The sequence below is a fragment of the Vulpes lagopus genome, chromosome 10, assembly GCF_018345385.1.
Source record: "Vulpes lagopus strain Blue_001 chromosome 10, ASM1834538v1, whole genome shotgun sequence".
Classification (NCBI taxonomy): Eukaryota; Metazoa; Chordata; class Mammalia; order Carnivora; family Canidae; genus Vulpes; species Vulpes lagopus.
The window spans coordinates 95797223-95824479 of record NC_054833.1 but is presented as its reverse complement, the minus strand read 5'-3'; the positions used below and the strand labels follow the sequence as shown (position 1 = coordinate 95824479).

Below are 27257 nucleotides of genomic sequence, written 5' to 3'. Positions count from 1 at the left end.
TCCTACCCCATCATTTGGTGTTAATTTCTCTGTAGCATGTATCACACTGAAATGATCCTCTGTACTGATTTTTTATTTGTTGGTTGGTATCCCCTCTACTGGAATTAAGCACCCTAAGAACATAAAAGTGTATATTTTGCTTTCTATGTCGTCTCCCATGTCTAGTACAGGACTGGCAGATGGTAGGTGCTCATTTAATATTTATCACATGGGGATTGATACTTATTATGAAACACTTAGTTCTTCTTTATCCCAAAGACCAAACCCTCCATGTCCTTCCTGTTTATTAAAGTATCTTCTTTGGATGTTAATTTTTTTTTTTTTTTTTGGCAAATGTTGAATTTACAGAAAACTGACCTAAAAAATATCACGAAGACGCTGGGTGCCTCTGGGCTTTTAAAATCCCATCTTTCCACAATTGCACCTTCTCCACAGGAGCCTACTTCAAAAGGGCTGGTTCATGGAAAACTGCTTACGAAGCTCGTGGTTTTGTTTATACTCACAGCAGCTGTGGGGCACCTCTGTTTTCAGCATGTTGGCCTAGATTCTCGAGTAATTCTCAATTTTTGTGACACCACAGGGAAGGAGTGGCCGAGCAGCTTCATTGGCCCTTCCCGGTCTGCTCTCTATCTTTTTCCATTTTTCCCTCTGGCCCAGGAGTCTGCAAACTTTCTCCTGAAGGGCTAGATAATATGTATTTTAGGCTTTGCAGGCCATAAGGTCTCTGTTGCAAGACACTCAACTCTACTGCTGTAGCGTGAAAACAAAGACACGAGGTAAATCAGTGAGTGTGGCTATGTTCTAATAAAACTTTATTTACAAAAGCAGGCAGTGGGCTGGATTGGGCCTGTGGGCTGTGATTTACCAATGAAGGCTTGAAGCCCTAGAATAAAGTCTGCAGCTGACAATGTCTACATAAGGAGACTCTAATGTATCCCTCCCAGCCTGGGGTGGAGGCCGTTCACATGACCGTACTCTGCACTGAATAATTTTTTTGAAGAAGATGTCTTCTGTAAATTTTACTATGGGGGAGATAATACTATTTTTTTTTTCCAAAGAAAAATCAAACTTACTTTGAAAAAGTAGTAGGATTAGCAGAAACTTTTACTATTACAGTAATCCAGTTTGAGATGAAAATATCCCAAGGACTGACTCATGAAATTTCAGGTAATTGAACCTGTGGACTCAAATAGACATGAGAAAAAAATAAAATGTCCTTCTCAAACTTTTTTGGCTTAGATATTTTCTTTCTTCTCAGCTCAAAACCTGGCAAATATTTGCTTGTTGGAGAAAACACACTGGCTTATCCACACCTAAATGTAATGCAAGGGAGGGGTTCCTGAGTTAATATATTTGTATCTATGTATACCTTTTTGTTTGTTTTTAGTGAGGAGCAAGTTGAAGAGGCTTCCTGCCTCTTGTAGATATTAGAAAGGAGGGTGTTCGGTTGACACTGCAGTGAAGCCGAGGGAGGGGATGTTCTCCGTCTTTGGAGACCAGCAATAAGCCATTTTTATCACTTTAAAGAGTTTGTGCCTTTGAGCAAGTCAGCTAAGAGGAAGGGCTTGATGCTCTGAAAAAAATATGAACTTGAGTAATGGAGCAGGCTGACTCAGCTCCCCAGAATTCAGAAGACAGTAAATATGAAAGCAGTTTCAAGAGGAGAATACTGTAGACTTTTTTATGGTGGTGGTGGTTTCACTGTTAAATACAACTTCTCTGCACCGCATTCAAGGGAGACTCTTTTCCTAGGAATATTAGTAAATGAAGAATGGAAACTCGGGTGCCAGGGGAGGCCAGGAAGGTAATGTAAAAGAATGAAAGGACTTGGTATAAGAAAAATCCATATAAAGACATGAATGCAAACCAAACATCACTTTTAAGTTTAATTTAGGAAACCAACAGTGCAACTGAGATAATAAAAGGCAAATGGTACTTGCTGCTGGGAGACAGAGGGAGGGACATGGACTGTGGTCACTTGGAGAAGACGTTCTGTCCATCAGGAGAATGTTTGACTATAGTCCCAGCATCGTCTCAAAACAACCCAAGTACTTAGTGAAAATCCTTGATATTTAAATGTTAGCGATTAATCCACAAACTAAAGGCCATCTCACAGATGCAGTGGCCTTTAGGGATCTGCTGGCCATCAGAATCTGCACCCTCTTTGGTAGAGCCTTCTTGTCCTTGGAAGAAAGGCTATAGCTGATGTTTGACTATTGAGGGAGACTCTTCTGTGGCTGCACATCTGTGTTCTGAATATTTGTAGTACTATAGACAAACTTTCAAGGTCAAATTGATTATCTTCCAGCTTAGCAAAGCAGCATCTCCCTAATTATGTCAGAAGGCAGGATTATCTCTGATCATTCGAGCTAGGATTCTGGATAAAACATCAAAAGCAATATTTAAATAACACACGGTCACGAATCAAGGATGCATTGCATTTTCTCTTACTAAAAAACCAAATTATGGTGGGCCGTTTTGCTCCATTAGTAAGGATTTTCTAGGCTGTTTTAACTCCTATGTAGTAAACCCCATCCTCAATTACAAAGTGTCATCGTGGGAAAGAAGGAAGCTCTCCTTGGGGTCATGGTGGTTCATAGTTCATAAAAACCCTGCAAAAATCCAAGCAAGTTCTTAGCCCACGCTACCAGAATTAGGAAATGGCATACCCAGTGCTATGCTGGCACTGCTTAGCTCATGGGAGCCAATTGTGCATATTTCTTCCTAATTCTGTACACAGTGACCACATTGGTAACTCAAAATTGGCCATGGGGGGAATAGTTGCATCATGGAAATTAGCAAATGTTACAAATCATGGCATTTCTTTATTGAAGAGCCAGTTGTTAAACACTTATGAGGACTCCCATTGGTATTCCTCACTGCTGGAAGGCCTCCCTGTATCTCTTTCTTGAAAACCGAGGCCACCTTGTATTCCACTTAGACACCATATTATTATCTTGCTTACTACTCTAGAAATATGAAGCAGAAAAAAGTTGCATATGAAATTATTTTCTAGTTTCTATCTTCTCAAGAATTTTTGCCTTTTAAAAGCAAAGTTGTTATAGAACACTAGGAATTTTTTTTTCAACATCAGAGTAGCTCAGTCTTGAGACATTTGAGTCCTTTTGAGTAATAATCAGTAGCAGCACTGAAGAGGAAATTCAAAGATCACTATCATTCTTAGTCCTCCTCACTGTGCATCTTCTTTGTTTAAAATGTAAGGGTACATAAGCAAAATCAACTAAATTGATGTGTCTAAGACAGTGGTTTCTCTAGGGACCTTACTCCCACTCCCCTAACATTGAGCCAACTATGTTCTTCTTTTACTATTTCTACAAGACTGTGTACTCCAATCCTATACTTTTTTTTTTTTTAATTTTTTTTATTTATTTATGATAGTCACAGAGAGAGAGAGGGGCAGAGACACAGGCGGAGGGAGAAGCAGGCTCCATGCACCGGGAGCCCGATGTGGGATTCGATCCCGGGTCTCCAGGATCGCGCCCTGGGCCAAAGGCAGGCGCCAAACCGCTGCGCCACCCAGGGATCCCCCAATCCTATACTTTTAATTGTGTTTTTAAAGTATGTATTTACATACCAGTCTTTCCTGTTGTGCTTTGTCTTCCTAAAGGGTGGGAGCTTTGTCTTACTAATTTATGTGTATCTTGTCACTAAGAGGTAGTAGGCACTCAGTAAATGTTACTTATATCCATGAATGAATCCTTAAGAACATGATTAATTGGCAAGTAGAGCAGTCATTACAATTCCTTCTGATTCAGGCAAGCAAGCATTTGAACAAATTTCTCTCTTAATTACGTATTAGGCAGTTAGATTTTAAAGGTTTATTTACTTATTTTTAGAGAGAGAGAAAGTGTGTGTGCAAGCTCAGTGGGGAGGGGCAGAGGGAGAGAATCTCAAGTAGACTCTGCGCTGAGTGTTGAGCCCAATGTGGGGGTTAATCTCATGACTCTGACTCATGACTTGAGCCAAAACCAAGAGTCTGCTACTTTCACCAATTGGCCACCTAGGCATCCCTAGGCAGTTCGATTTTGAAGACAAGATGCATATTATACTCTATCCCAAGAGAGGTTATGTGGCATGCTGCTTAACAATCAATTCCTTGACCTCAACACCAACTTTTGCTAGGTTTATTTCTTTTCTTCTGGAACTTTTCAAAGCCAAGATCTTTAGCAGAAAAAAAAAAAAACAATTTAACAAGATAGACATTTAGTTCAATAGAAGAATTTTTTCCTGGTGTGAAAAAATAAATTACAGAAAGGACTTTGCCTCTGAAAGATAATTAATAAAAACCTTCCGGGTGATGACAAATCTGACATCTTGTCTAATGTCTGGCAGAGAAGAAAGTGTTGAGAGTTGCACAGTTAGAATAAAATGTTCCACTTCACAGCAAGGCCAGGCAGGATCTGATAATTATTTCTAAGCAAGAAAAGGTCATAGTCTAGTTGTTAAATTGACACAACATTAGGCCTGCATAGGTGACTATTGACCATCAGTGGAGTCTTCCTTCAGATTTTCCTGATTTCACAGATAAACATTGTCAGGAATGTGGATGATTATGGGATGACTCCCTCTTGGACATTTTGGGAGTTTAAAATTTTTTTTTAAATTTCAGATTTATTAAGGTATAATTGACAAACAAATTTTTAATACATTTAAAGTGTACATCATGGCAAGTGGCACACATTAATTGTACATTGTGAAAGGATTGTCTCCCATCTAGTTATCTAGTAAATTAGCACCTCTACCACCTCACATATATATTTCTTCTTTTTTTAAGTTTCTGTTTTTTTGGTGAGGACCAGCAAGCATTAACCACACCACATACTACCAACCACAGTCATTACTCTCTATATCACATCTTCAGTTTTTATTCATCTTATAGCTGAAAATTTGTACCCTCTTTCCAACGTATCCTTGTCTCCCCTACTTCCCAGCCCCTCTTTCTTACTCTCTATGAACTGGATTTTCTTTAGATTCTACATATAAATGATATTATGTAGTATTTATCTTTCTCTTTCTGGATTATTTCACTTAGCATAATGCCCTCCAGGCCCATCCATGTTGTCACAAGTTGCAAGGTTTCCTTCTTTCTCACGGCTAAATAATATTCTATTTTTATATAGATTATTTTTATGAATATTCCATAATATGCAATATCTGATATGATACATGGAACATATTATACATGGAATGTGTACAATATATATCTATCTTACATAGTCTTTATTCTTCCATTGATGGGCACTTATATATATTATATTGTTTGTATTGTTTCTATACTTTTTGGACATTTTGGACTGAAACTGTATTTATAGAACTTTCCCCTTCCCTTATAGAAGTTACTCATGGGTTATAGGAGGCTTAGTAATAGTTCCTGAACATGTCCACATCCTAATTTCTAGAACATGTGACTATTACTTGCATTACCCATGTGGCCTGATATAATCACAATGGTCCTTATAAAAAGGATGCAAAAGGAGTCAGAAACAGAAGAGCATATGATGATGGAAGAAGAGAGAGAGAAAGTCAAAGAGATGCTATGTTACTGGCTTTGAAGATGGAGGAAGGATGCCATGCGCTAAATGCTATTGTTGGCCTATGAGAGCTGGAGAGCAAAAGGAAACAGATTGTACCTTGAAGTCTGCTGAAGGAACACAGCCCTGTCAACAAATTTTAGACTTCTGATACCCAGTGCTGTAAGATAACAAAATGTTTTTCAAGCCACTAAGATTGAGATAATTTGATACAGCAGCAATACGAAACTAATGAATGGGACATGTCTTACTTTGGGTTCCCCTGAATCAGAGCTGGAGACAAAGGGCTAGATACAGATTGTTTTCTTTGGGAGATGACCTAGGAAGCAGGAGTGAGGGGCAAGAGGGTGAGGCAAGGGAGGAGGGAGAGAGCCCATGTAATGAAGTGTCACTGAGATCACTCCTGTGGGCAGCTAGGGCTCAAGGCACCAGGACCTCTGGAAGGCACATGGGATGTCTCTCAGAAGAGTGCCTCTAGAGGAAGGCAATTAGGACCTGTAACTGGCTTTCATTTCCCAGCATTGAGGGCACCACTAAAGGCTGCCGCTGGAGCGTCAGCTCCTCTACATTTCCCAGCTCTGCTTGACCTTGCATTAACCAGGCTCCTGCAGTATAGGAGCAAGCCCCACAGCAGAATGTGAAGAGACTGAGGACACTTTGCAGGGTAAGGCTGAGCTCTGAGGGAACAGTTCACAGCAGCAGTGGCTACGATGAGAGGCTGGCTGAGGTGATGGCCTCAGGCACTGTCTTCTATTGGACTGAATACTCAACCCCCGGATTATTCATCTAGTAATTTTCCAGCCTGTTGTGTCCATGGGGTTAGGGTTTTATATGCAGACCAGACTCTTCCAGTGCCTGGCACGCAGTTGGTACTTCATATTTGCTCAGTTGAACTTCCTGGGGCTGCTAAGTCTCACCATGAGTATCTCATACAGAGACTCCCTTCTTTATTTCATTTAAGGGAAGCAGGTCTTACCTGGCATTTGAAATCCCAAATTAATTACTAAAATTTCATGAATAGATCTAAATACTACCAACTCTAGGGCAGATACAGCCTCTAGTTTCTTCTAAGGGCCAGAGAAAAAAGCCTTCCTAGTTGCATTGACTAAAATTCTTACAAAACTTTTCTTTTCTTTTCTTTTTCTTAAAATTTACCAATTGAGTCTCGTTGATTAATCCTGGAATCTTAACAGTAAAGAGTTAATCCTGTTTAGACAGAAATTGTGATTTCATTGAATGAATTATTTTTGGCTCTGTTTTAGCCAGACTAGAGGAGGACATGCCTGGTCAACTCAATCCTACTTTAAGACAAAACACTTTCAAATAATCTTGAAAACAACCCAGAGCTTATTATCCCTGCCAAATTGCTTCCTGTTTCTTCAGTTGGCATGCTGTGGTGTTTGCACTTACCAAACCCCTGCATGGAACATTCTTTATTATACTTTGCTACTTGAAAAATGTCAATCAGCTTTCCAATATGGCCTTATCTGTGACATGGCCCCAGTTCCTATTCTCATTGAAACAGTCTGTTATTCCTTCTGTTATTCCAGTCTGTTATTCCTTCCATAACATTTTGTACATAATTGTCTATACTAATATAAATAATAATAGTAGGTCGCATATAGCACCTATTATGAGCCAGCTCCTGTCCTAAACCTTTTGATTTATGTTAACTTATTGGCTCTCACAAACCAATGAGGGTAGATGACCTTACTGGGTATATTGTACAAATGAGAAAACGAAGTCACAGAGAAGGTAAGGAACTTGCCCAGGGTCACACAGCAACCATGTAGTAAAATTAGGACTTGAACCCAGGTAATTTAGCTCAAGATTCTTTGTTTTGAACTACTTCCTAATTCCCAATATGTAGAAAATATTATATTATATGGTATTATTTGCCCCCATGCCTGCCTTTCCTTCTAGATAATAGCTCTACCAAGGTCTTTGTTCATTCCTCCATCTCCAGCATCTATCCAAAGGCCTGGCAGATAATAGAAATTTTAAACTTTGACTAAGGGAACTAATGAAAAAAATGAACCCAAATACTCTGTCATAACAGCAGATCAAAATGCCCCACCAGTTGAAAGGACAATTGCTAAGACAAAAAGAGAAGAATCTGTGCCTATTTGTGCTCACGAATGGAGTGCTCAGATAGCAATTTCCACATCATGATCCTCTGACACTCCTATCCAGAAAATGGGCCTCACTGAGATACAAACATGGTGTCAGCAGGGCTGCATTCCTTCTGGAGGTTTAGGAGAAACTCTGTATTTTTGTCTTTTCCAGCTTCTAGAGGCCTCTTGCCCCCTTGGCTGGCAGTCCTTTCTTCCACTTCCAAAGCTGGCAATGGCAAGTTGAGGCTTTCTCACACCACATCCCTGTGGCCTGGCTTTCATTGTCACATCTCTTTCTCGAGCTCTTCAGCTCTCTCTCTCTCTCTCTCTCTCTCTCTGTCTCTCTCTCTCTCTCTTCCATTTTCAAGGATTCTTCTGATTATATCTAGATAATTCAGAATAACCTTTCTATTTTAAAGTCAGTGGATTTTTGCCTTTAATTCCCCATTACCATTTAATCAGACATATTCACAGGTCTGTGAATTGGCCTGAGGACCTCTTTGGGTGCCATAACTGCGTGACTTCCCTTTTAACAATTCGAGGAAAAGATACTGAGTAGCATTCAGTTGGAAATAAGGTCTAGGATGTTGGTCCTAAACTCTGTATGAAGGCAACAACACTCAATTAACTCAAACTGCGTATGAAGGACTCGCCAAACTGGAAGTATTCTCTCTCTTTTTCTTCCCCAAAATCACAAAATCATTTCTAAGTGTCAGTTACATTAGTGGCCAAGATAGTGGCAGGTGCTCTGTGTCCCGAGGGCTATAGAACATCAAGAAGATTGTAAGGTGGTCAGATTTGGTGGGGTGGATGACACGAGCTACACTCTCAGTAAGGATATGGATATGTGCCTATGCACGTGTGCAGGTATGTTTGTGTGTGTACATGGATGTGCCAATGCATGCCTTTAAATACCTCTTTTTTCCATGCTTTCCCTGTAGGTAGAGTGCTTTCATAAACCCTTCAAGGATTCTGGCAGGATAAAGAATCAATCAAAATTCATTGCTGTAACATTTTTATATCCTGCAAGTCAGAGCTGGTAGCCTTTCTTCCCCGCCAATCTAAGCTCCTCCAAACTGATTCCAGTAGGCCGGCTTTGACAAGAGTAAACCAGAGGTGTTTTGTGGCAAGGATAAAGTAACTGTCCATCCACACTAATAGCAAAAAGCGGTGAGTCAGTGAAAGGAAAACAACGAGGGGCCAGGAGACTCTAGTGAGTTCACTTGGAAAATACCATTTTGGAGCTGGCTTAAGAGAGGATGAGATCTGAGGTTGTTCACTACCTGCTGAGATAATTATTTGTGGCAGGAAGTTTCTCTTTTTTTTTTTTTTTTTTAAGCTATGGCTACTTTGAATACAGTTGTGTTAAGCTTTTCTTCAGTCCTGCTATATCTCTTTGACCTCTGGGACATATTTGTGATGCCATGATATAGGAGCCCCTCTGTGTCCTTGTCCTTTCCGTATCTAGTGTATAGTCAGCCAGGTGAGCTGCTGGCTCACACACACAACCCTGGATCTTAGGGGTCTGCACATTGCATGTGCAGTTTCCTTGTTGGGTAGTTCTGTTAAGTGCTTGTCTTCTAAGCAAGGACTGATTTCTGGGCGTTTCTATTGGATGGCTCTGCCATCTTGGAAGACCCTCCTTTCTGTTTTCATAGATGGGGAAGAGAGGGCATTTCAGGGGCCAGGTGGAAGTGGCAAAAGCTCTTTTACTCTCCTTTTGTGGGCCAGAGCTTAGCACGTGGCCAAAGTTACTGCAACAGAGCCAAGAGCATACAGTTATGGATATTATTATGACAAGTTAATTAGAGACTCACAACAAGGAGAGTTCTTTGCTTGAAAAGCCTGTTTCCAAAGTTTAGAGTAGGGGTTGCAAATTCAGATGCCTCAGAGCCAGACAAGTGAGTAGCAGAGTCAAGTAAGCGGGAACAGTAATAGAATGGTGCAGACAAGGACAGCCAAGAGAAGTGCACTCTTAATAACATGATAATTTAACTTTTATGATAGACTGCTATGGCTAAACTAACCAAATCTGCTGGCCACATCCATCCCATATGCTGCCAGTTGGCAACCTGCAGTCTGGGACAGAAAAAAAAAAAATTTTCTGGAAGCAAATTCCAAGTTGGCTATGTTCGTGAATCACTACCTGTCAGGATAAACATAAACCCTTTCTTTTGAAAAAAGAAAGCTCTGAATAGCAGCAAAGAAATGGAAGCTAAAAAAGGAAGCAGGTATAAAGACAGTGATGTAAGGTTTTGCTATCGGTGTGTACATGTAGGGCAGTGGCTCTTACACAGAGGATGGAGCTCTGAGCTGCCATTTTAAAGGATATTTGGTGTCCTGCAAAAGCAGCACAGCTCAGCTCACAACAGGCATTGATGTTTTCCATTGTGCACCTGACCTCAACATTCAACCCCGCCCCTCCCACCTTCTACCTGACTCAGGCCCCTGCTCTTTCCCTTTGAATATTTCTGAGCACAGTGTATACACTGAACAGTTTTACAGTAGCAACGAAAGTTATATTTTGCTGATATCTGTCAATGTCTACCTTGAGGAAGATAATATCAGTGAATCCTGTATATTGGCTTAAATATAATATATAGAAACAAAGATAATAACAGCAAACATTTATTGAGCAACCACTATGTGCCTGGTACTACATAAGGCCCTTTATGACAATTAACTCATTAATTAATCCTCATAATAACTTTGAGATGCTATTATAGTTCCAATTTCTACGTGAGGAAATGTAGACACAGAAGGTTACTTGCCCAAGGTCACACTGGTAAATGGCAGCTAATAAGCTGGGACTCATATAGAACCAGTGTAGCTCTGTCCTGTGCTTATAGTTTGTCCGAACATGAATCTGCTTTCATAAGCAGGCTGATTGTAATTTTCAAATAATAGAAATCCTTCAGTGATCATAAAATTTGATCACTGCTGAGCTTTCAAAGGTGTATTGGTTGCCTGTTGGTTATGAGGTGCAAGCTAATGCATGAGTGAGCAAAAAAAAAAATATAGAAATACCATTATTTCTAAGGCATTAAAGATAAATTCAGAATGTTGTTCATAGCATATATTCTAGAAATGTTCAAGAGGATTTGGAGAAAAGTATGTCCAGGGCACATATTTATAAAAATGACATCTGACAATGTTGGAGAAGGGGCTTACCTCGTTTTGGAGTAATGTCCAAATACTCATTTTTAAACCAATGTGGGGATACTTCTTACTTATTCTTCCACCAAACTCAGTGTGATTAAAATTGAAGGGTGGGTATCCATGACAAGTTCATGCACAGATACTGATTAAATTCTTGTAAAAAGTCAAGGGGCAATAGCAGTAAGTAGAATAATCTTCCACTACTGCCCAGTCAGACATTCAACTTTTGGGAAGCCCTAAATTCATCTGGATTCTTTTTTAAATACAATTTTGTAATTTCAGAGATGTGTTACATGAAACCCAGGCAGACACAAAGGAACTTATGTGAAAGAAAAGGGTGTGTTGGCTGACAAGACAAGTCTATGTTCCTTTCCATTGATCCAGCTAATTCTGACCCAACTTTGAGATCGAGGCAGAAATGTCCTTTATGTGGGTTTGCTTCCCTGATCCCCCTAGATGAAGTTAGGCTCCTTGTCCCTTCTTCATGCTCCCAAAGACACCTATAATTTCCTCTCACGGTAAAATTCTAGTTAATTAATGAAATTGTGATTTGTTAATGCCCGTCACCTTTTCTAGTCCACATTAACAGTTAACACTTGCTGATCACTTATCCTGTGTGACATTATTCTAGTAATTTTATTTTTTTAATTTTTAAATTGTTTTGAGAAAGAGAGCACACAAGTGAGCTGTGGAGGGTCACTTAACTGACTGAGCCACCAAGGTGCCCCTATTCTTGTTGCTTTAGATGCACCATGCATTGAATCCATATAGCTCCTCCTCTCAATGCCCATCTTATTTTCCATAGTTCCATTACTATCAGCCAAAAGACAAAGCCAAGATTTGAACGTTTGGACTTTGTGCTTTTAATTACTGCATTACTATGCTTCTGTATAAGCTCTAGAACAGCACCTAGCAAAGTGCTTGCTGAGTCCCAGGAGATTAATAAATTTGGGGGAATAAGTGAACGAATGAATGCAGGCAGGAAGAACTAGTTCTTACTTTGCTAAGTCATACCTTGCTTAGGAAATTGCTGCATGCTTTTCCCTTATAAGCACTTAACTTAAACTTTGGTGAGTGGAGTGACCCAAGAATTTACAAAAACAAACAAACAAACAAAACAGCCTCTGGGAATCCTCTCACCACTCCTACTCCCACCTGGTGGTCAGAGATTTCTTTATGACTCCAGAGGAATCCTGAATAGAGCCTACCAAGAAATCAGGACAAAGATGGAGCTGCAGAGGGACAAGAACAGGGGCTCAACTCAACCAACTTCTTAACCAGTTCTGGGTTCTTATGCTCAGGATCCCTAGAGAAATGACATCTCCTTAGTTCCTAGGGGATGACTAGGTTTACTGGTCTTGGGTTGAAGGCAGAATTAGCTGATTAGAAGGTTAAGGTATAATTGTAGGCACAGGGTGCCTGGGGGCAAACTTCGACCATTTTCTGTTTAACTGAATTAGCGTTGGCCAGTTATAGATTTTCTGCTTGCAAAATTGCCAGCAAATTATTCTGAGTCCTGAATCTGCATTCTGTGTATGTGCCATTTGGGATGTCAGCATTATGATTGCCTTGGAAGCAATCTAACCAGAGCCTGCTCTGAAGGCAAGAGAAAGTTTCACAAGCAGAACTGCTCAGATATGGAACTATAATATCCTCACCCCTTTGATTTTAGAAAGATGATGTCAGTCAGGGTGATGACTTCTCCATTTCAATTTCTCTGATGTTCCTCAGTCCTGCCATACCATGAATCTCCAAAGATTAATTCTTGCTCTCATTTCTTGGGGTTCAGTGCATTTCAGTGGGCTGGTATTTAGAGAGAAGCCCTGGTTCCTCAGCTTCCAACCTTTTGTACACTCTTTTGAATTTGCTGGTGGGGATAATAATGAGTTTTCTTCAACAGCTTGTGTATAGTGGTTAAAAGTTTGCATCCTGGTATCAAAGTTTGGTTTCCCGAGAAGCAGGCACTAAGTCAAGGATTTGAGTGCCAGTAGTTTCATTTGGAGGGTGGTGTCAGAAAATACCAACAAGAGATGAGGAAATGAGCCAGGGAAGAATGGAAGGTGAATATCAAGCTCACCCCTGTAGGCAGCTGGAGTTGAAATCCAAGTGGAAAGAGGGAAACAGAACGTTTGCCTGCATGATTATCTCTCCTGAGTGGTGAGAGAGCTGGGGTATTTGTGCACCAATTCTCATCAGTAATGGCCAAGGGCTGCTACTAAGAATATGAATTTCCAAACATTCTCTGCTGGCCCCATGCTCTGTTAAACCAGCCTTCCACAGGCTTCAGAGAAACATCTCGGGCAAAAAAATATAAAATCCTGCTGCATGACATGGAAAGCGTAAGGGGTGTGTGGGAGGAGCTCTGATAAGTGATCCAAATTCAGGACACTTAAGCCTGGATTCAGATCCTTGTTCCACCCATCCTCACTGTATGTATGGTCTTGGGCAAATGTATTAGCTTCTCCAGAATGTGAGGCCCCTTGTCTGTAAAATGTATCCTATAAAATATTAAATATAATATAAGCTGTTGTGGAGATTAAAGGAGATGATGCATAAAACAAACTTAGCATAGTGCTCGCCATATAGTAAAGGTTGAAAAATGTTAGCAGTTCTATGTTAAATATTATAGAGCATCTTCTCAGCGTCAGGATCTGTGGTAGGTACTTGGTATCAAAGGGGGGCAGGGAAGAGGTAACTTCTATCCTCATAGGGCTTGTATTCTTTCCATACTAAACCCATGACCATTTCTTACCTTACGAAAGTACCCCTTGTCCAAGAATGTGTCACATACTTTCATATTCCAAAATACATAACTTAAATTTTTGAGTCTGAGATGAAGCACCCCAAGGGTTTGCAAAGACAGAGCTGAGCTTTTGGAAGCAATTATAAACTTTAGATTTTTTGAGTAGCCAAACTTACAAAAGTAAAATAAAGTGGTGAAACTGACTTCAATAACATCTATTGAGTCTGCTCTGTAAAATAATATCATTTTAACATGTAATCCATATAAACATTATTAAATTAGATATTTTACATTATTTTTCTTTTTGGCACTCAGCCTTCAATATCCAACATGTATTTTATACTGACGATTTCAGCCCAGCTGCATTTCACGTGCTGAGTAGGTGAGGGTGGCCCATGGCCATCATATTTGATTGTGAAGGTATAGTGAGCTCTGAATTCCTTTGGGAAATAATTTCCAGTGGAATATTCTGTTTTCCTCCTCATTATGAATGGCACTGCTCCTTTGCATCTATGACAGTGAAGTTGGTTTTAGCTTGGGCATCATATGAAATTGACTGTTTTTGTAATGAAATTTCACACATAGAAGCCATGGTGAGATTCTTAGCAGGTGTAAAAATCTGACAAAGTTATTTCTTTAACAGCAACTTGATGGAAACTACAGCAGCTGTTCCCATTTGTGTGTTTTCCAAATCTCATTGCCAAAGAGAATTGTTGGCAGCCACAGGAGAAGTATCAACTTACCTCTTCATTTGGGAAACGAAATTAAAACCCCAGCTCATTTCTAAAAGTCACAGATTTGGTAAAAGTTAGTAGGGCAAACACATAAGCCGCTGTTAAAATATTGATGGCTTTGGTTTTCTCAGGTGCTGCTGTTAACATCTGCAGAAGATTTGGACTGCACTCCTGGATTTCAGCAGAAAGTGTTCCATATCAATCAGCCAGCTCAGTTCATCGAGGACCAGGCGATTCTAAACTGTAAGCAATGTCACTTGATGATTCTTTTGGCCTATTCTCATATTTGAATTTGCCAATGTCTAAGAATATGTCTCAGGATGTGATATAGTCTAACCTAAGTGTTTTCTGATTGTTTTTCTTATGTCACTGCTTGACCTGGGGTGGAAGCTCTTGAATTAGGGCCTTGTTGGCTGAGAGGTATATAAAGTCGTTATGTATCTCATTTGAGTATTTTATCATTGGTGAGCATTTTCCACTGCTCCCAGAAGAGGAGACCACACCAGACTCCAATGTGAGTGCTACTCTGTGCAAAGGAAATTAAATCCATTTCCCCTGGGCAGTCCCTGAGAGCAAAACCATTGCCTTCCCAAGGATTGCTGTTTTACTGGGATTTCTCGTACATAGTGTTAGATCAAAATAATGGTGAGAGTAGGATGTTGGCTTCTGGGAATTTTTAGGCATAGGAATTTAAAACTCCTATTCTGAAGGCTAATAAGAGGGACTTCAGAAAGATTCAAAATCTCTACTAGCTATATTGTGGAGTAAACTCAAATCCCCCCAAATTCCAATTAAAATATGCTCCCCTCAGATCCGTGGATATAATCTCTTCCTATTTTTAATGCCAGTTTCATAGTGTTTTATCTTTATGAGGGCATGGAGTGCATTGCTAAATGCATAGCAAGCATAGTTTTAGCACAATAGAATTTAAAATTGATGGCAGACAAATAACCATTTAATTGTAAACTCTTGAGCACCATTCTTTAACATTTGGGAATGCATAATAGGAAAACAGTGGTTTAAGTTGGTCAGATGCTGCAAGGTCCTTTTAGGGAAGATAATTTTGCATTTGCCCTTACGGTCTCAGGCTTGCCTTCCACGCTAACCACACTCCTTCGTTCCTGTGCTCTGTGGCTGGTGTGTTAAAAGAAAAGGGAAACAAGACAACACAACACAAAATAAAATAAAACCAGCCTGCTTGGTTGGATTGTTCTGTGAGGCTGGAACACATTTTAGAGTTGGAAGGAACACAGTAATGAAGATGCAATACTGAGCATCAAGGGAGCTACCCAAGGTGAAGTCCATGAACATCTTGATGCAATTATACCAATGAAATCATTTTGGCAATTAGAGTCTGCAATGACAAGGTGCAGGACTGGTACAATAAGTGAATTCCAATGTGTGATTTCATGTTAATTTGATCCCTGAGTGAGACTCCTGGGTCAGGCCATCAGGAACCCTTATTTGTCTTTTGATTCTTCTATTTATCAGAATCAATATATTTCAAAGGAAACTTTGTTTAAGAGAACCACTTTTCTGGCTCTTCTTCCCTCACATCTCTGTCTCATCTCCTCTCTTCTTCTCCTTCTCTTTCTCTCTCTCTCACACTCTTTCTCTATCTCCTTTTTCTCTCTTTTCTTTGCAAGTGATTATCCCAAATGGCATCTATATTAACATGGGTGTAAATGAGAAGCCACCCTGAGTATGGAAATTAATAGAGTTGGTATGCAAAGCAGGCCCATAAATGTGATTGCTTCTGTAATCTTCACGACACCAAACAGCTTTTAATTCACCGCTGAGAAGCTGGAAACAATCATACTTTGGGGGATCTTTTTAATTTAAACTAGACCATACTGTACATTCCAATATCACAGTTTTGTGTGTGTCTGTGTTTTTTTTTTAATCCCCTAAGTAATTAAGTGGGTTATGGTTGTTGGTTCTGTGTAAGCTAGTAAATGCTAAATGGAACTGAGTTGATTATCAATGATAGCACGTTCAGGAAAAGTCAGTGATACGGGAATTGAGGATATTTAAAATTTTATATATGAATCTGTATGTAAATTGTTGAATCAGCAAAATCTGATTAGCCCTCTCTTAGTCAAACTGCAGGTTCAAATCTATTACTAGGGCAAAAAAAATATAAAGAGTACATCTAGTCTGGTGCTTTTGAGTTCATCTCAAAGCAACGAATGTAGGTTGTTATGAGTAAGACCCTGCAAATAAGGTTAATTGTGCCTAAATGAAGAAGAAAGTTTCCATAGACTTGAGAATGCTTATTGAATATTTTTTTGAGAAAATCTGGATTTTCAGAAGAAATAGAAATGTATGGCTCTATTACAGAGGAAAGAGTACTGAGTATTGATAAACTTCCCCCCAGCTCACAAACATTCCTCTTAGTCTCTCCTCTTCCCCTCTTTCTTAGATTTTTTTTTCATGCATTGCTCTAGGGTTCAACACAAGACCCTTCTATCCCTGAAAATGTGATTAACCAAGAAAGTAATGAGTGGGGTGGTGCTCTCAAATGAAGGCTGTATTGACACAAGGCTACTGTCTGGATGAAAATGGAAGGGTCAAACAGAATCAGAAAGTTTTAAAATACTTATAGATACTTGAGTTTGCATGCCAAGATCCAGGAAATGGTTAGGATTATTTTAGTGCCATATAAACACAGGTAATGCAGGAGGTTAAAAGACACCAGGCTAGTTACATCTCTTGGACTCCACTTATGACGTTTGTACTTTCCATTTTTCTTTGCAATATTTAAGAGCTTTGGTTTCCAATCATTGTAAAGTTTTGTCTTGCAGAAGGTGTAAACACAGCATAATGATGTCTACACTTTTCACCATTCTATAAAGTTGTCTGAAAGTGTTGTCTGTTTGCCTGATGGACATAGTATATCTGCTCATACCCCAGACTTATATCCAACCAATTCTGTGTTCAGCTTTTAGCAGGCTATAGAAAATGTTTATTCTGTCCACGGCTTCCTACTCTCTTTGTTCAGTCAGTAATATTTCCTTTTATCCTTTTTCATCTTTCTCCTCAATTCTCAATGACTTATCTTTTTCTACTTTAACAGTTACTAATGGTCACCTCCACTCCTTTTATTTCCCTAATATTTTATTCACTGTTCACTCCAATACATCTTTCCTTCAGTTGTTCTAAAGCCTTTTATTTTCTTCACATCCAAATAACTCTTTATTCTACTCTCCTTTCCACTAACTAGACTTGCTTTCGTCTTTAAAAGGCCATTTTTCAACAAGCTTCTAGGATCAAAACATGGTATCCTACTATTCTTCTAATGTAACCAGGGGAGCTCTTTCATTGTATCTTTCACAGTGTAATGCAAAGCCCCCAACTCATGATAACTTGGACAAAAGTTTTCTGCCTTCATCTCAGTCTTGAAAAATGAGCTGGGAAGATATGCTTATTCCCATTTTTTTTTTTTGTGAGAAGTACAAGAAGAAAGGGGAAATAGCTTGGAAGGAAGAAACTTGGGGGACATCCATTCAAGGCCTTTGGACTCAGGGAGGAATCCTTGAGGGGTTTGTGCTAGGGGGTCCCTAGAGGCCTCCCATACCCAAAATTCTCTTAATAAGTTGTTGCTTCTTTGGCAACATGAAAATCATGTGATTCTGGCACCCGTCATCTTGGCCCTATGAGATTTAAATAGCGATGCTGGTTACACCCTCCCAGCTGACACTCAGGCTTCAGAGGAATAAGTGGCCTGGAAAATTGACCAGTCACCCAGCTGAGGTGGAAAAGGACCAGGTGATAAGCCCCTGGCTATGTTGTGTTCTGCAAAATTACTCAATAGACTATTCTTTCCCAGCTGCATCAGATCAGACACATCTTCCCAGCCATATGGAGAGATCTATGATCATTGACTTAGCTAGAGGGAATCATACTCATGACCCTTCAGCTTCTATTAATGGGAGATATCTCCAACTTCCGGTGTCCAGAAAGGACACCCCATTGGCCATCGAGGCACTTTCAAGTCAGCACTTTTCTACCTCTTACTGTTCATCCTTCCTAGATTACTCTTCATGGAACATACATACATACATACACACACACACACACACACACACACACACACACAGATACACAGAGAAAAATTGCTACACCTAAGCTCACCTAAAATACAACCTGTATAATTACATTTTTAATAACACAATTGTACTCGTTAGAATAGGCTTGCTATCAAACAACCCCAGTGACCTAACACAATATAAGTTTATTTCTCATTCAGGTCATGAGGATGCAGGTTGGGCTGCTTACTCTCTTGGGTATTCTGCTCCAAGTGGTTGTTCTCCATTCAGGAACTTGAGGACTCAGGCTACTTCCAACTTGGTCCTGCCATCTTGGGCCTTCTAGTCATTCTTATGTCACTGAGATGGGGAGCAAAAAATGTGGAGAAGACACCCCCAAATTCAACCACTTTAGCTCAAAAATGATATATATAATTTCTACTCATATTCTATTTACCAGTCATGTAAACAGTGTGGCCCTAAGTGAGTAAGCTATTTGAATCCTCTAAGTTTGAATTATCTCATCTAAAAAGGATAATGGCAATCCTTGCTTTTAGAGTTGATGTTTATTGATGGAAAAATGCTTAGCACAGTTATGAATGAATGAAAGCTGCTATTAGGGTAGCCTGGGTGGCTCAGCGGTTTAGCGCCACCTTCAGCCCAGGGTGTGATCCTGGAGACCTGGAATCGAGTCCTACTTCGGGCTCCCTGCATGGAGCCTGCTTCTCCCTCTGCCTGTGTCTCTGCCTCTCTCTTGTTTCTCTCTATGTCTCTCATGAATAAATAAATAAAATCTTAAAAAAAAGAAAGCTGCTATTTTTACTGTCAATATTGCTGTTGTTGCTGCTGCTCTTGTTACTACTGTTATTAATAGACCTTAAATACTTTCAATGTCCCTACAATGGCCATCTAATCTGGGCTTTATAGAAGACAAATTATGAACATTAAAAATTTGAAGAAATGAGTGATTTTAGGATTTGAACTTCATGGACCAGTAGTTTTTTTTTTTTTTTTTTTTAATTTTGGATTGATGAGTGTAGTTTTAAAATTTTTCCTGAGGAGGGGGGGGATTTTCCTGAGGCTGGATATGATAAAAGAAAAAAAAAAGGCAAATAGATGAGATAGAGAAAGAATACTACCATTTATTTGGCTAGAATTTTCTTTTAAGAGGTCATTTGGAAAAAAAATTAAAAATAAAAGATCATCTGGCACTAAAAAACAAAACAGGAATAAGGACTAATTACAACAGAGAAGGCAGTTATTTAATTTGAGTAAATTTTTCTTTGTAAAATAATGTCCCAAATGACCTTACTTAGGTGGAAAATCACATAACATTTTGGTGGGAAATCACATATCAAATGCATTAGGCTAATATTACTTTTTTTTTTTTGCTATTGGCTTTTCTAATACTCTTCTGAAGTTTCAATATGTTTATTTTCTAGAGAGACAGGGATAAGTCTTAAGAGATTTCCTTATGATGGGCTGTATGCCCATGCTGACCACAATTGCAAGAGAGGGAACCTTCCTGAAAAATGTAAAAGGTATGCATACCTTTGGAATAGATATTGGGATTTGTAAAAGGCACCACGAGTGCTGACCAGTGTGACATCCATGACCTTCATAGCTGGCATTAATTGTGTACTCTCTAATTGTAGAAGTCCCCCTTGAACTTCATGACAGGCCTTAAAGGACAAAATACTGTTATGTGCCCATTTTATAGGTGAAGATACTAAGGCTGGGCTAAGCAAAGCTATTTACCCAAGGACGTATCACTCATATTTGGTAGTGTCAAGATTTGAACCCAGGATTCTGGTCCCTTGCCTCTGATCTAGAGTTCTCTAGTCCAGTGTCTTTTTTTTTTTTATGTTAATGGTGACACATCAAGGAAATTTGCCACTTCATTTTTCCTGTCTATTTTCATCAACCTGGATGAGATAGAGAATTTCTATTGCATTATATTTTTTTCTGTTTACAACCAAGTTTCATTCTTCCTCTGTAATATTAAAAAGATACAGAAAAACTACTTCTGTTCCTTATTTTTTTAAAAGATTTTATTTATTTATTCATGAGAGACACACAGAGGAGAGAAAGGCAGAGGGAGAAGCAGGCTCCCTGTGGGGAACCCAATGCAGGACTCGTTCCCAGGGCCCTAGGATCACGACCTGAGTCGAAATCAGACTCTCAACCACTGAGCCACTCAGGTGCCCCTTTCCTTATTTTGAATAGATCCAGTTAGTGTAAGATTATCCATGACCTACACCACTGACTTTCCACCTTCCCTGTGGATTTCTTTCACCAGGACACTGGTTGGACATGCCACCTTGACAATGACCTTGGTTAGTGGTCAGGTCATCCATGGAGTGCATGGTGTTGCATTAATTATATTTGTACTTAACATACATGAGTCATGGCTTTTGAGGGTGTTTTTAATTGACTATAAATCAAACAGGGAAGTTGAAAAATGAAGGCAATTAATGAAAAAGCAATGTGAGAGGTGTTTTGCATCCTAACGTAGGAAATACATCGCCAGTGAATTAAATGTCAAAACAAAGGCCCTTTTTGACCCTGTTGAAAAGATTTCATTTGGATGATAATAAATGGATGAACTTTCAAACCTGGCAGGTGGAGAAATTCCTTTTCCCTGAGTTTAAGCTCACTTGGGTTTTTTTGTCTGTCTATATTCTCTATCCTTGAGAACTTCCAAAGTTCTTTGATTTTTGTTTTAAGTGTTAGTGATTTAAAAAATGATAATTTATTTTCCATTTTCTGATTGTACTTTGCACTACTAACTTGTATTTGCCCTCAAGTTAGAAAATTGATTAAATGATTAATGAAATGATTTAACATCACCTCTACTACAGTCTGCTTAGATCTGAATATGGTTAGAATTTCAAGTGGTATATTTACTTAAGCTGTTGTGATATGCCAAGGAATATTACTCTGATGTCACTTAATTCACTCCACATTATGAAGGTGATTTTACTTTGGGTCAGAATGTGGACTCCTGTTGACATTAATGAGACTTTTTCCTATATTTACATAGAGTCCTGTAGAAATGTAATATTTTTACATGTTTGCCCTTCCACCCCACCATCATATTTGTAACAATCTAATAATCCAGTCGATTCATAGTATTAGAATCTTCAAAAATGCATTATATTAACTACTTTATTTCATAAATATAAGGCGATGTAATAAATGACTACAGAATAAAAAGAACACAAACATTGGAGAGTGATATGATGAAGTGATTAGAGATTCGTCATTGGACTTGGGTGCTATGTAGTGCTTCACAGAGTGGGAAACATATAAAGCAGTGGAGTGAGGGGGCCTGAGAAGGTGAGGAATGTAGATGGGGCTTCTGTGGCATAAGTTTTTTTTTTTTTTTTTTTTTTTATCAGCAGAATAGGAGAAATAAATAGACCAGAAAAATCACAGTCAGCCCTTGGGCTAAATTTACCCCACAGAAACGTCCTGTCTGGCTGCTCAGTGTGGAAGTGTTTAATGAAAAAGCTTTAATGAAAATAATTTGTTGTTAACATTGAGGATCTTTTAAAAATTCATAACCTCTGGGAAGATTAGGCCTCCAGACTATAAACCCCAGATGCAAACTGCCTGGGTTCAAATCCAAGATTTGCCCATTATCTGCTGGGTAACTTTGGAAAAGTAGAGAACTCAGTGCACCTCTATTCCCTCATCTGTAAAATGAATATTATAATGGCAGTCACCTCAATAGGTTACTCTGAGAATTAAATGTTCATCTATGTAAAGGGCTCTGAAGAGTGGCTGGTCTTTAGGAAGCACTAGAATGTTAGCTGCCTGAAGTAGTGTATAAATAATAGTAGATGGGGCCTTCCCTGTGGCCCTCCAATATCTACTGTCTTCCTGTCATCCAGTTGGCTTCCTCATTCATCCTGCCTACCCCATAGAGTCATCTAAATTCACTCTATGAAGTCACCTTTGCTCCTGAGACTGGTGTGTGGATCGAATGATATGCCAGAAAAGACCAGCCACATATACTGTTTTATCAAACCACTGCTGTTACTGACAGCAGCTATTCTTGGTGGTCAAGGAAGCAGAGAAGAGTGCTGAGAGATGGAAGGGTATGGGCTGACTGGCATCATTTAAGACTTTGAAATCTATTTGCAATGTTTTGGATGATTAATACAGGTAAAGTGTGAAAGGAGGGCCATGTGATTAGACAGTGTGGTTAGCTTTCTAGAAGTTCAGAATAGGAGACAAATGAGAGAGAAGAGTGGGAAGGGCTTGCAGCAGGGAGCATGGAGCCTGCAAGAACTTCTGAGATGAGGATGATTGGCAGGTAAATCAGAGAGGAGGTGACAGTGTGATTGAGAAGCACCTGTATATGAAATAAGGGTGGGAGCAGAGCCCCAGAGAACCCCGAGTCCAGACAAGGAAAGATACCTTGAAGTTGTCTCAAAGAGATGCATAATTACTGGATACGCTCCCAGCTCACTGACTAGTATGACACCTTTACTTGCTAGACCTCTTCTTCCCCATTTGTATGATAAGGGTATATTAGCTTCAATATACCAGAGCTATTTGGGTTGTGATCCAAAGTAACCCAACTCTGCCTGGCATTAGCAAAAACACATAAAATTATCAGCTCACATGATTAAAATTTTTGAGGCTTGACCTGGCTTCAGGAACACCAGGATCTAGAGGCTCTGAGGATGTCATCAGGATCACCCTTCACTTCTCAGTTCTGTTTTCTTGGAGTGTTGGTACCCCTTACTCTCAGAGGGCTTCTCTCCAAATAGTCACCAGCAGCCCCAGCTTTTTATTCTTCCAACTTCACAAGCCAGAGCATCTCTTTTCCAAGTGCTCCAGCAAACCTCTCATGGCTAACATTCTTGGTCTGGCTTGGCTCATGTGCCTATTCCCGAACCAATCACAGTGTCCAACAAGATTTGGTATTTCTATTGGCCAGGCCTCAGGAAGTAGAGATGCTGTTCTGTGAAGGAAAGGAGTGATGCTGGGCTGGCAGAAACAGGAGTCCACCATGCAGGTGTTTTACCCCACTGCTTAGGCCCCTTTCCATACCCACATTCTCTGACTGCAGGCTGTGCTCTGTGCATTAGGACTTTTAGAACCCAGCACACATGCAAATGGAAATGTGTCTTAGGTGGCAGGGGATGAGGACAGCTATCACGCTGGGTTTCTCACTGGTGATGCTGGTGAGCAGATTGCCTAATTAAGACTGTCAAATTCAAAGTGATGCCATATGGCCTCACTCTTCAACCTGTTGAGTGTCTTTGCTCACATGGTTCTGGAGCTGGTATAAATCTCTTTTATTTCTGTTTTTCTTCAAGAGAGTAAGAATACAGGAACATACGGATGTTACAGGAGCATCTCCTAATTTAAGATATTAGAACCACATGAATTGGGCTGCTTAACGAGTAAAGCATCAAAACATAAAATAGGAAAGATTAAGCATGGCTTTAAATAGTTTGAGAAAGTAGACAATCTTATTATCCTGTAACAGACCAAATCCACACCTATTCTAATAATCGTGGTGCCCTCTGCCTGCCTTTTAATTTTAATTTTCATGAAATTTTTGTTGGCTTGAAGGAAAAAGGGCAAGAGGTACAAATACTCGCCAAGCATTCAAAATATCTCCAAACACTTTTTGTATTGGACCAAATCCACATTCTCCTTCTGGAGACAGAAATAGGATATAGGAAAGAAATGACATACATGGATTCCGAACTATCCATTTAATTAATTATTTAAGAAACACAGAATGGTCACCTACCTTATGCCAGACCCTGTACTAGGTGCAAAGGATACAACTGAACCAGAGTAAAAAAGTCATCTCCTGTGTTGGAACTTTCATTCTTGTGGAGAGAGAGAAAGACACAGTAGGAATAAACACCTAAAAACACAGGAAAACAAGATGTGAAAATCTGATGGAAGTACCATGAAGGAAATAAGACAAAGTCGTATGACAGAGATTTCTGGATGGGCTGCCAAGATGTTCTCTCTGAGAAGCTGAGGTCTGTGCTACAGGCTGGGGTTCACCCCGTAAAGATTGGGTTGGCGAACATTTAGGCAGAAGGACCACATAATGCAAGAGCCCTAAGATGAGACCCGGTCTTTCAGTTTGAGATTCTCTGATCCAGGAAAGGGGCTAACGTTTTATCCATTTAATCAAATCAACTTCTCTGTAAGAGGATTATAAATCCCACTTTACAGATGAGAACATGAAGGTTGATTACGGGATATTCAATGACTCAGAAGGTGGGCCAATCGTGAAAAAACACACGCTCATCTCCTGACCCTGTGAGTTCACTCCATAGGAAAAGCTATATCCAGTTTCCTCCCACAGAAGCACTCCTGTTCTTTTTATTGAGAACAGATTGGGATGGCCCTGGGAGCCTCTCAGGGCTGATGGTGTAGATGCCTGAGCTGGACTGCTTGCTTCCCTCACTTAAAATGGTGACCTTCCCAGTCAATCTCTAGCTCCTCGGTTTCCTTATCTGTAAAATGGTGGTGATATTTAGTGGGTTAATCAAGATACCACAGGCAAAACTGTTAGGACACTGCCAACCACATGCAAGCTCTATATAAAGGTTGGCATATTTTATCATTTGAAAGAATTAGGTCAGGGAGGGGAACGTCGGCAGCATGATACTGTTGAACAAGCAGCGCTGGTAGCTACCAAATGTGGTGCAGGGGCAAAACTTGCCCCCCCGAAATAGAACAACCAAGTTCTGACTACTTCCTCAAGGTCTCCCTTGTAGGTACTTTCACGTTCCAGGGGTATGTGCCATCCCACCCACACCCCAAAACACACACACACACATACTGCTCGTGTTTTGGTCTCTTTGTACTAAACGTACTAATGCTAAAGGATGCTCCCTGAAAAGCATCTCCCCAGCCTTAGATCATGTGTGTCTTGCAAGTTAGGGAGCTAATAATATGCATATGCTGTATATTACACAACTCCACGGTGGGGGGCAGCTCTGTGTAATAAAACAGATATTTTTGCAATAAAACACATGGATATTTATCCTAAGTAGGATAAATAAGGACCACCACATCAGTTCAGGTTGGGTTTTGTGCCAAATGAGTTATGAAAACACTTTTGGTCTGCTGAGCCTCTTGGATTTCAGGATTGTAGACTGCACCCCCATAGGAGAAGAGTCCCTTGAAAAGTTGCAGACCTCAACTCTGCTAAACCATTCAGCTGGCCTCTTCACATGCCAGCTGCTTCTGGGGGCAGCAGAGTGTGGTAGTGGCTGAGACTCCAGGTTCTAGCTAACCCCCACAACCCACTCCTACTTGTGAGCAACTTAGTAAATGATGTCTTGGCAGGCCACCCCTGAAAAGTAGCCAACCGCTGCACCAGCCTATTTCATTCCCATTTGAAGCCAAAACAGTTGTCAGCTATCCAGGTTCCTCCTAACTGTGCATGTCAGCTGATTCCGGAGCCCTCCCAGAGGATCTATTTTTAGCTAAAAGTGGTTTTAATTTTCATATGTATACATTAAATCCACAGGGGTGGGGGAATTTCCAAATAAGGAACATTGATTCTGAATAACATGAAAGAAATAATTAGTGCTTGAAAAACAGTTCAAAATATGAGTCAAAACCTCCAAGGAATATGGTTAGCACTGCATTTTTCAGTGGAAAGAAGTTTGCCGGATTAAAAACAGAAAGCAAGGGTGAGTGGGGATAAGCCAGGATGGGTGAGGGATTCGCCATCACGTTCTAGGCACTGCGGAAGAAGACAAGACTAAGAATGGGGGGGGGGAGGGGGTAGTGAGGTAGGGGGCAACTGGATTGTCAGGTGGATGCCCATGAGGATGTGGCCCTGTGGTCATTCCCAGCATCCAGAGGAGCATGGAGGGGAGGGGTGGGCTAGAACCAGGCCTTCACCATACTCAACAACGATGAAAGAGCAACAGCCCTTGTGAGGCCTGGTTCCTGGAAGCTCTGATCAAGCTTCCAGGTGTCTGTTTATTGTGAAGCAAGGTCAAGGCAATTCTAGAGTGGGTAAGGCTTAAGATAAAGATGTATCTAAAATTTTTTTTAGGGATCCCTGGGTGGTGCAGCGGTTTGGCGCCTGCCTTTGGCCCAGGGCGCGATCCTGGAGACCCGGGATCGAATCCCACATCGGGCTCCCGGTGCATGGAGCCTGCTTCTCCCTCTGCCTATGTCTCTGCCTCTCTCTCTTTCTCTCTCTCTGACTATCATAAATAAATAAATATTTAAAAACAATTTTTTTATGTTCGAAGTTGCTTGCTTTGCTTTTGGGGTAAGCCAACTCAACGTTTTTGTTCTCAGCATGTACATTTTTTTATCAGGAACACTTTTGTGAGGGGTATAGCCTCTTTGTGTACCTAAGGAGAGGTTAAATTGTTCTCTGTTACGAAGCACTTTGTCAGCTACAATTACAATTCAGTGACTTCATCAGTTCGGATAAACCCTGACCAACTCAAAATTTTAATGAATAGGATTTAATGGGAGGAAACTGGAACTCACGTTCATCCAAAGACCTGAATGAGGAGATCTCAAAAGAAAACAAAACAAACAAACACACACACACACACACACACACACACAAACAGGTGTAAAGAAATTCCAGGAGCTTCAGCAATGGGAACTGGGAGTGAGTTTAGGACAGTGCTTTTCAAACTTTCTATAGTGAAAGATTGGTTTTTGTTTCAACACACCACAGGCTGATACTTTGGTAATAAATAAATAAATACCTAAATAAATAACTGTCAAAATTTAATTTTCAATGAGTTAAAAACATGGCCCATTTAGAAACATAAATACAGGTTCAAACTCATCAATTAAAGAGCAAATCTATAAAGTTAGGTCTAACTCAATGAACATTTGATGAGTTAGGTATTTGTAGGTGATTTAATAATGAGGAAATGCTAGGATGGGTTTGCTAG

The 27257-nt window shown here is 40.0% G+C and overlaps 1 protein-coding gene across 1 annotated transcript in view; it reads left to right on the top strand.

Moving 5' to 3' along the window:
* Window positions 1–27257, top strand: part of CDH13 (cadherin 13) — a 1001392-nt gene that overhangs the window by 202106 nt on the left and 772029 nt on the right. Inside the window, exon 2 of the mRNA XM_041770316.1 lies at window positions 14434–14545. Coding sequence (XP_041626250.1) covers window positions 14434–14545 — 112 coding nt within the window. The remainder of the gene's footprint in view (window positions 1–14433; window positions 14546–27257) is intronic.